The sequence below is a fragment of the Mya arenaria genome, chromosome 15, assembly GCF_026914265.1.
Source record: "Mya arenaria isolate MELC-2E11 chromosome 15, ASM2691426v1".
In the NCBI taxonomy this organism is placed as follows: Eukaryota; Metazoa; Mollusca; class Bivalvia; order Myida; family Myidae; genus Mya; species Mya arenaria.
In genome coordinates this window covers 34,472,606-34,483,944 of record NC_069136.1, presented here as the reverse complement: position 1 = coordinate 34,483,944, position 11,339 = coordinate 34,472,606, and the positions used below count along the sequence as shown (strand labels likewise).

Sequence of the window (11,339 nt, the reverse complement as noted above, 5' to 3'; positions counted from 1 at the left end):
CGTTCAAAACTTTAAACTGGTCTTTGGTTGTAACTTATAAGCTGTTTTCAAGATATGAAAATGAAACCTCGTACACATGACACACAACTCTAGCTTTAATACATATTAGGTATGTCCCTTTATGAAGAGAAAATAACAGACAAACATTGTTATAGCTACGCAGTGTTCTTTTTGAAGGATCTTTTAAAAGTCCGCATTTTTGCAACAAAGGGTTATTCTGAAAAAAATGGTTTCAAATAATTGTTCTATGGTTTGATAACCAAAATACTCTTTACTAGTGCACTGATTTATTTTAAACTTTAAAATTCCTTGATAATGCTGAGGAAAATCTTAAGATTATGTCTTTATGAGGTTAAATGTGTGTTACCCTTTGCATTTAGTAGCGTTTTTCATTGTTTGACCAGCTATGGTTGAGCAGCAACCTATCGTTAAATGTGTAGCATGGCAGACTCAGTCGAATGGCTTGGCAGACATATGGGAATCTTTACCAAACTTTGTAGCATTGTTTTTTCGCATAATATCTTAATTGAAGTTTATCAAAAGCACATGCACACAATTAACTCCACAGTTATTGCCCTTCATTTTACATTTTTTCCCACTCTTTAATTCAAACATTATCCAATCATTACTAACCTTGCTTACACTCTTTTATGGGAACATTTCTCATCCAAATTCGATAGAAAGCTTGTTCTCGGCCTATGAGAAATGGCCCTTTAATTTTCAAAATATAATTGACCTTACGACAGGATTTGATTGACAGGTCCTATCAGCCAATCAGAATGCAGGGCTGATAAGCCGTGTTGCTATCCGCCATTTTGTCCGTCAAACTGACCAGAGTCCGTCATATACATGCGCTGGCAATTCCTCGCCTTTTTAAGTATTATGGTAAAAAGGTGTTGTCATGGCACTTGTAATTCGGATACAAGGTAGCCAGGCCGACTAAAGATGGCTTCCAATTCGTTCCGTATTCGAAACCAGCGAGTTATTTAGAAAAAAACAAGTGCTGTATCAGACTCTGTGGAAGACCTCATCAACAGCTGAACTTGGAAATTTTGAAAGATCGTTCAAAGGCGAAACATCTATACGCCTGTACAAAAGTATTTTTTTGAACAAAACTACTTATTTCAATCCGCTCAAAATTTATTTAATACTGAAATTGTCCGTGCATGACCTAAATAAGTGTTACTATTTTTAAACTATAAACATCGTACATTTATGCTTTGGCTTGTGTTGTCAAATCGGCATTAATGGCCATTTAATATCAGGTTCAACATGGACACGATTGATTTCATTCAAGATAGAGGTATTTTTGTTGATACCGTTATGTAGTTTTTATAAACTGCTTTGCTTCCAAAGTAAATCAGGAAATATCGTACAACTAAATTTTTGTCCGAACCATCGCATGCTTCCGAATCTCATCTACTCGTATGGATCCTATGTAAACAATGGCTTTTGTAGCTGTCATTCCGACACAGTTCATAGATTTCTTATTTTCATATCAGCACTTTGTCGACGGGAAATCCAATCAAGAAAACCCTGACCCTCAAGCAGCTACTGTATTTGACCAGCTCACACCAGCTAGGCCTCCTCCAAAACTCAGATAAATATTTGAGCCACCAAAAAAAAAACGAGAACAGATCGGTCTGAATCGTTAAGGTATTATTTTCTGTATAAAACAATTGATTTCAGTGTACATTTAAATCAATTATTATGTTCATTAGAACTTGATTCTGCCAAACATATTATATATTTGATATTTGCCATTGCAATAAAGAGATATACACCTACAATATCATACATAAACACCAAAGAAATATCAAAGTTTAAGTAATGTTTGCAAAACAACAATGTATTTAATAAATCTGATATTAAATATGCAACAACTGGTGTTATAATCCAGAACTGAAGCTAACATCATAGAGGTACATCCTTCCAAGAATCCATCAAAACAACATGCTGAACAACTTCAAGAACTCTCTTCAAAAGACCACACTTTCCTGAAATAAATAAAAGATGCCAATATTAAAATAAATCAGTTACATGTATTGTTAAATATTTTAATACTAGCTGTAAATGCTACTGCCTTTGATGTTTGCTTCCTACATGTATATCATAATGAAATATTGACAAGATAATAGCTAATGTTTTGTGGTTGTTGTTTTTCTCTGTACAAATAGTCCATTACTTTTGTACAGCAAAGTAAAACTAAATGTTATAAAAAGCTTTAAAATAGGTCCTACCGATTATTTGTAAAACTTGTCATCACTGGTTTTCTCTTGCGGTTGATATTGCCTGGACTGGCAAATATCATGTGTGTGTGTGTGGGGGGGGGGGCGGTTTCCGGTCTTATGCTAGGTCCCCTGTTGCGGTAGGCTTGTTGAAGACAATAATAAGGGGACTTCCTTATCTCCATCAATCAGAATACTTTAATGCTGTCAACGGTAAATAGCAGGAGACCATCCACCAGCCTTAACGGGTAAATGGGGGGAGGGTAGTGTGTGTGTGGGTTAGAACCAGCTGCCCGGTCAGCTTAGTTGGTTAGAGCGCCGGGCTAGTGTTCTGGTGGTTGTGAGTGCGAGCCCCACACCGGGGGCAATTTTCCTCCCAGGTCTACTTTTACAGCCAGAGTGTGTGAACATGTTCCACAATTTCTGTAAGAACAAAAATCAAAGCATGTGAATGTTTGAGCAATGCAAAAGTTACAGATTGGTATCACCCACGATTGTCACTTGTCAACTATTACATTATTATTCATAAGGGGGAGTGTTCAATCGCTTAGAACTGAAACTTTTTATGCATAACTCCAATAAACCATTTCTGCTCATACTATAGAATACAAGGTTATACTGTATAGCTGGCATGTAACTGTTATTTAATGTCACTTCCGGGTTCCCCATTCGGGCCATTTATGATTTTCTCATATTGTGCGATGACTTAATCTTTAATTCAACAATACTGTAAGAAGGACCGGTGTTATTAAAAGTTAAACTTACCCTTGTTTGCATTTACAGTATGCGTCACACACACGCTTTTCCTTTGTATCGATGTCAATGTTGACAACATGGCAGCTATCCGATTTTCTCTGACTTGGATAGATTTCACCCCGTCAATGTTAGATATCGTCATTTTCTAAAGATATATCGAGCCTTCCGATGTAGCAGCCAGTTACAAATTCCTTTGACTTCTATTTTTTTCGCATTGTAATGTCACATTTATGATAATTTGTCAGGAATATCGGAAAGCGAAACGACGCGAGACGCCATTACTTCCTCGTTTGTTTGACGGACATAGACAGAGTTCGCTCCCTTGATATCAGGGGGCGTGGCTTAGAAGCTGCTGTCGTAAGGTCAATTGATCCTCGTTTTATTCATTTCTTTTCCAATATTTAGCGAACTTGATAGATGTATGTTAAGGCATAATATACCATGTAAGTTTGATTCTCTCGCAACATATGCTTTTTATAATAGTTATTGGAGATTTGAATATTAAATAAATATACTAGTATATGAAACATAAATAGTATGCACTTTGTTAAGATGTTGTTAATGTGTATAAGTGCACACCAACGCAAACTGAACTTATTTGAACATGTTGGTGCTTCTTCTTAGAAAAGATAATTATTTATGGATGTGGATACTTATCTCTGATTTGCCTAAGAATACAAACTGTAATATTACGATTATGTTGATATTGTGTTGGTATTACCAGGGTTTATAAAGGATGCATAACTGAGAAATGTATGGCTTTTACTTTTTATACCTAGTCATTGTGTTGTAGTATTGATATTCCAGTTGCTTTTAGTTTTTATTCCAAAAGATATTTACATTTTTGTATGAAACGTTTTTAGTTACACCTTGTGTTCGTTTTAAGTTCAACTATTCGATAAATAAGAAGAGCTATATTACTCGCCCAAGGCCCAAGCTTTGTCATCAGCATCACACCTTGTTTAAGCTTGTGTATGCAAGCAACTTTAAGTCAATATCTCAGCAGATACATCATGTATTGCATTGAACGTGTTCCCAAATATCCATCATACTTAATAAATGAAGTAAAATAAATGTTTCTTGAATAAAATGCAAATTATGGACATTTATTACTCCATTTACAAAATCTGGTTGGGGTTGTGTATGTAAGCACACATAGGTTAGTATCTCAGCAAAAACTTGATGTATTGCATTGAGATTTTTAACAATGCTACTCAACCATTCAACCTACTTAATTAACAAAGTAAGATAACTGAGACTAAGAAATAAGGTTGTGTATGTTCAAATGTCACCACATTACCTCAATTATAATAATGTCAGCAATTACATCATGTTTTGCATTGAAATTATATACAAAGGCCCCCAACCATCCAACCTTCGATAACTCTATTTGAATATAACATAACTTTTTTGCCCATTTATTATTTGAAAAAGAATTTAAGGTTTTTGCGTATGATCTAATGTAAAATACAATGAATATTATGTATGTATCACTTAAACTTTGCAATCCTAAAACATAAAAGCGGCGGAATAGTCGAGGGCGCTGTCTCTGTGACAGCTCTTGGTTTTTTGCCATTTTACTTGCTATACATGTATTTGTAATAAAGAGGCTGTCTGTGAGGGATGGTTTTAGTTCGTGAGTTGTTTTTAAATTAAACATGCTGATGTACTGTCATAGACTTGGCATCGTAATCATTAAGCACAGAAACATGAATGTTGGTCAAAACTTGTATCCATTAACTATTTGGCATTTAGGCGACTTGTATCAAGTCCCATAATTCTAACTTGCTTAAATGAGTAATGTCCCTTGATTAACTGAAAAGGAAGTTGCGCATTCATCTGCTTGTGTAACTCTTGTTTAAATACGCACTCCTAATGTAAGAATCTTCTAGGAAATGAATATATAGAGCCCTTGTGTATGATTCAAAAGGAACACGAAAATGTATTTTCATCCATACTAAAAGTAGTAGATATCTCATTCCCTTTTTTATTGTCAAAAATGTTACTTAAATGAAGTATATACTTATTTTGTAAACCAGTAATACTGTTGTTTACAATGTTATTTTTAATGCAATTGTTTTTCACTAAACTTACCTTTGAACAAAAATGGCTATATCAGACTGATACATATGATACAAAACTGATATGTCAATGGCGATTTTACCACCACACTGTATTTTATATTTTATGTTTCAGAACAGTTTACTTTTCATTTCAAAGATTAAAGCCTAATTTGGAGCCAATTTGACCTAACTGCATTGTCAGAACTGTTTAAATATCAGAATGCACACAAACTCTTGCACTCTGTTTGCTGATATTATGCGATTTTTCATATAGAAAATCCGTGTTAGAAGCTTCAATGATTCAAATACGGCTGATCGATTTCGTAAATCTACATCTGAACGTGTAGAACAACGAAGTAAGTCGATCAGCCGTTCGTTTTCGATGATGTTTTTTTTAAAAGATGCTTGATAACCTGGTATTTTAAATGCAGCATGACTTAAATTTGCTATAGCAGAATTACATAGATTTCGACAAATTAAGTCAGTTTAGCATGAGTTGAAGGTAAAATTTCGTAATTCCTTAAAACCATGATTTATGTCTGTATGTATGTTATACAAAATGTATTCTTTGACATCTCAATGCATGACAAATAAAGGTCTTTGAAATCCGTACAAAGTGTTCGTCCATTCATTGAGACATTTGAAGCCGAACTGCACGTGAATTCCCATTTTCATGACCACCTAAACATAACAAATCTACTTGCCATATATTTGTATGAACCATGACCTATAACAATTAACAAAGATATTTCAAATTTACCAATGGTCAACAGTTGCTCTTTGGAGGTTTACTTGTTTGTCATAGAAATATACAAGTGAACACATTTATAATCTTCTTGTCCGAATTCAAGTCACTGGAGTGTGGTATGTTCTATGTAGCATCGACAATACAACCTGAAAGCTATGTAGATGTGTGTAGTCACTGCACCGTGGGTCACTTGTTTAAAGATGCACTCTTACTCCAAAATAAGATTTACCATAATTCATACATTTATTCTAATATAACAAAAAGACTGTATAAATGTCTAAACAATGGCTCTTATGAAGGATACCGTGTTAAATTTGAATGAAAGGTGCAGACAACTCGATATTTCTACCTTATGAGACTAAAGTAGAGCAGTTAATCTTTTAGCATTCACCATTCATTTAATATTTTGGCGTTTTCAGCTATAAATTACAAGGTAACTATCTGGTTTTTAAATAATGTTTTCAATAAATGCATTATTTAGTGAGTAGTTAAAGGTTTATCATTAAAATGTATGTTTGTTATACATGTTTATGTATTGATTCTGAATAAGAGTGTCACTTTGACAAAGACTTCCATAACTTTGACTTAAACACTACCAAAATGTGCTCGTCCAATGCAAGGGATATTTGTTCTCAATAGTTATCCGCCCCGAGGGCCGGCAGTTTTATATGATCTTATCAACGGAAACGCCTTAAAAATATTTAATCCAAAACAACAAGGCATACAGGTTTCATAATTGGTACATTATATCATCTAGTGGGTGTTTTGGCTTCCCTTTATACAAATAGTCTACATACATTTATAAACGCACTTTTTTTAAATATGTTTTGATCATACCTTGATTTAGGCCAAGGGATTTGATATTAGGTATATGGAATAGTCAAGTTGTCCTTTACATATTTATTTTACAAGTATGCAACTGGGGATCAATATCAGCCCTAAACTAGAGGTCACATGCTTAAATTTGACTTAAGGAAACACTTTAAAACCGCACTCTTACAGAAGATTCGTTTCAACAACTTGTTTTATTTTTGCCTTGAATTAAGCCAGTTTTGCGTAAATGTCAGGACACCAGTTATATAAGAAAGCTGATATAAAAGATAAGATCTCAGTTTTCGGCCTTTTTGAGATGGCATTGATGCCAAAATCAGCTGATTTAAAGACAAATAATTAAAACATGTCTAATCTGTCAATCTTTGAGAGTGCAGGTTTATGAAAACCTTGTCCAAAACCGCTTGACCAACACATTCGTTATTTGATGTGTGGCATCGACTAGAGGTCTTCTACCTCATTACATGAAGTTATGCCCCTGTGGTCATAATGTGTAGAAAACTAGAATTAATCGCATTGGCCAAATAGCTTACAACTCTCCACAATTATTTATCTTGTTATTAATCCACATCATAGAAACTTACCTGCATGGACAAATCATGGGCGGATCCAGGATTTGACTTTATTTGGTTTAAAGTATTGGCAAGAGGGTTTTGGGGTATTCCCTGATTTTTTTTGAAAAATGTCAAGTGCATTTAGGGCGTATTTAATTACTTTTTTAATCCATGTTTAAATAAAAAGTAAACTTTGATGCTTTAAGGGGCCGGTTGTGCCCCCGCTGGATTCGCTAGTGTAAACTCAAAATGATTTTAAAAAGAAATTCATTAAACAGATATTGTTATTAACTTATGTTTTATTACCGATATGTAAAGACAAAGTCAAGCATATTCCTCCACATTTTAAATATATTAAAAACGATCAATACTAAAGTTCAAACTTTACACGCAGATTTTAAAGTTATTATCTGACCCATTTAAATGTTAAATGGAACATGTGATATTATGCGCTTATCAAGTATTTGTCCTTAAGACACATTGTAAATATTTCTATAGCGGAAGTTGGTGGATTTCGGTTTATATTATTTACCTGGGATGAGCATACCTAAATCGAAAGTAGACGGATTTTTCACCTGCCGGAAGGTTTATGTTTGTTTTATTAATTAATAGGGCTATAAATTAATTAGAAAACTATGGCTACCGGAGGAATTGATGATAACATTCAGGAATGTGGTAGTGACGCCGTCGGTGGAAGAATCGGGAGCAAGTGTGAACCTTGTCGTCGTCGGGACAGGCCAGAGGTGGCTTCGTTGTTCTGTAATACATGCAAGGTATATCTATGCGATGACTGTTGTGAAGTACACAAGATACATGTAGATGGACATCAAATCGTGGCTGCCCATAAATATTCATTCAAGGCAAAGGTCGATATGAAGGGACTAGATCAGTGTTTAGAACACTCACGAGTATTTATGTTCTACTGTGAAGACCATTGCGATTTATGCTGTGAAATATGTGCAATTGCACACCATCGAAAATGCAACGATGTTCACGAAATAGCAAAGTTGGCTAAGAATGTGAAAGATGATGAAAGGGAAAAGATACGTGCTTCCATTATCACTACCTCAGAAGTTATAATGAAATGCAAGGAAGTTCAATTGAACAACGTTTCGCGAGTTGAAGAAATTGTAAAAGAAATCGATATTTACAAGGAAGACATATTGACGAAAATTGAGAAAGCCAAGGCGCAAATAGTCAGCGAAATGACAAACCATAACACACAGGAAGATGAGCGTCTTAATACGAAGAAAAAAGTGGCTGAAAACCTGAAGAGAGAACTTGAGCCGCACTTGGCAATGTCAGAGAGCGTTCGCGAGAATGGAACGGAAACGGAAATATTCATTCTAAACCACATTCTCAAAAGGACACAAGTCAAGGCATCGCAAACACTGAACACTTTGTTGAAGAATGAATACACCGTCAAGGTGGGAATAACAATCAACGAAAATGTTTTAAACATAAAAACTACTGATGTCGCATTATTCTCGTTAAATAAAAAATCGGCGGTGCGTCTGGAGCTGTTGAAAACCATGGAGCTCGTGAAGACAGAGGACGACCAGAAGGAACCGTTGTTTTCTGGCGTGGACTTTCTACCGGACGGCAGAATCGTCGCCGTTGATAGCAGGAACTTGAAATGTTTTATGTTGAGTGACACACTGAAGAGGTTCGACACATTTTATAAATTTAAGACATATCCTAGGGACGTAACTTCTTACTCTGAGAACAATATTGCAGTAACCGTCAGTGCCGGAGATATCCGAACCATCTTCCTCCTAACAGTGGGCAGTGACAACACGATCACGCTCATGAAGACGCTGACCACGTCCACCAACTGCTTCTCCATCTGTCACCTGAACGACCGCACGCTCGTAGTGAGCACCTGGGACGACCCGCGGCCTGCCAGGAAGTTCGACGTAGACGGCAAGGAGAGCGACTTTGATAACGTGAAGTTTCCTGGAAAGACGTATAAGCATGATGAAAGTAAATGTACCTACATACCATCCCGGGATACGCTTGTTCTAATTGACAGGTTTGCTCACACAGTTATCATGTATAACACCGTGACCGGCACAAGCAGCGTGGTTAATGATGATCGGTTACGGGAACTAAAAAGTGCATGTGTTGGCCCTGATGAATCCGTGTTTGTGTGCAGTAAGAACACGAATTCCGTCATCCAGATATCGCCCGACGGGGACATTTTGGCGTCATGTGACGTCGACATGAAGTTTCCGTACGCCGTTGCCGTCTCCAGGGATGGCTCGAGAATGGCCGTGACCAACAGTGAGAGTGGCATGAAAAAACTGAAACTGTTTAAAATGATACAATAAAAATGTATGTGTCAAGATTAGAAATAAATGCAAGTGTGTTGTATAATTTATTTTGAAAGTAAATACAACTTTCTGTTCGAACATTAATTTTGTGAATAGCTTGTAAATTAGATTCTTGTAGTTTTACATATGTATATGTATTATATGTATTTTAAAAACAACGACCATTATTTGTCTTGTACTTATATATTTATAAAATAATTATGTTTCTTTATATAATTGATTGAAAAATGATGAAACACCCTTAGGAAAGGTACAAACGAAATTCTTTACACTCTTTATGAAACGGCTTCCAGAGTATTGTATTTACTAAAGTGTAAGAGAAACTTTAACAAACGCAATACATGATAGAAAGTATAATACTTCGATTAATTTTGTATTTTGGGTAAATATACTATCAGTTATAAGGTGCGAGTCGTTCAGGATGCTGGTGTTGCTACTAAAATTATACATAATTCGCGCTTCTCGTTCGTGTATTATTTTAATCACCATGGTAGTGGGTCAATTACTTTTAGATGAATTCGAGGTTCATTTCTTGATAATAATACCGTGATGTCGACGAACATCTTTTATGTTATTTTTGAAAAAAAGCACAGTGCAATATCCTTACCCTATATCAAATAAAACATTTTTAAACTATAATCACCTGATTTCACTCCTTTTAACCTCCTGAGTTTACTCCTCATACGTTCCTTATTTACCTCCTTAATTCGACTCCTTTAAAGTTCCCCGCCAGAAAAGATTTTCATGCTGCACAATTTTATTATTTCTTGCTCTTGTATAAAAATGGATGTTTAGTTATAGTCACTCTTTTTTTGGATTGATTTAGCTACCTAATAATATTGAGATTGTATTGCGATTAAAGAAAGTTGCTTCTCTATACGGTGTCTTAAAATACAGTCTAACTCTTTGGAATTGGTTTATTAATGAAAATAATTATATAAATGTCACGTCGAAATGACAAAATTAAAGTGCAAATGACGAAATATCATAGACGAACTGTCAATGTCGAAATGTCAAAGCCAAAGTATCAATGTCGAAATGTCACAGCCAAGTTTTTCAATATGGAAATGTCATAGCCAACGTGCCATTTTCAAAATTTCATAGCCAAAGTTTCAATGTCGAAAAGTCATAGTCGAGGTTTCGAAGGAACTATATAACTTAAGTACTATATGTAAGGAGAGATCTATAAGTGACAAGGTCAAAGCTTAGATACAAACAAGAAAACCCCACCAGACGATTCTCTGTGCCATGGTGGAGGTGATGATGGTGGTGGTTGGTGTACCACTGCTGCTGCTGCTGGTGATGATGATGATGGTGGGTATGATGCTGATACGGATGATGATGATGATGCTGCTGTTGTTGCTGCTGCTGCTGCTGATGATGGTGGTGGTGCCTACCTACGTACCCTATTTTACTTTTAACATTGTAAAACAATTATAGTTATCTTATTATCCGGATAAACAACAACATCAACAATCGCTGTAGAATTATTCCACAAAATATATTTGTGTACGGATTCAATCCAAGAATGTAAATTTAAATGCTTAAGATTTAAGATAATACATTAATTTTATTTTGTATATTTTATTTTTCTTTAAGATTGTTTTCCTGTATATAACGTATTGTTGGGGTGTAAAACGAAAGTTTTGATAACACAATAGTCTGATTAGTTTACATGGTAGCATATAAAGTTATATGTTAACCTTAATTTATAGTAAGGGAAATATACATCCAATAGTATATACAGTCAAAAGTCGCTATGTCGAAGAAGTTGGGTCTTCGGGAAAAACTTCGAGATAACGAACATCCGATACAACCGAATTCAG

General features: G+C 35.3%; 1 protein-coding gene and 1 long non-coding RNA gene across 2 annotated transcripts; both read left to right on the top strand.

The window, feature by feature from the left end:
• Positions 1-1,509: 1,509 nt before the first annotated feature.
• On the top strand, positions 1,510-2,147 carry LOC128220007 (uncharacterized). The gene is made up of 2 exons (XR_008258711.1): positions 1,510-1,656; positions 1,901-2,147. It is a non-coding gene; the product is annotated as an uncharacterized LOC128220007 (long non-coding RNA).
• Positions 2,148-7,733: 5,586 nt separating this feature from the next.
• LOC128220002 (uncharacterized) lies at positions 7,734-9,895 on the top strand. Its single transcript, XM_052928230.1, has one exon. The coding sequence runs from the start codon at positions 7,816-7,818 to the stop codon at positions 9,508-9,510; it is 1,695 nt and encodes a 564-aa protein (XP_052784190.1). The 5' UTR covers positions 7,734-7,815; the 3' UTR covers positions 9,511-9,895.
• The last annotated feature ends 1,444 nt before the right edge of the window (positions 9,896-11,339 follow it).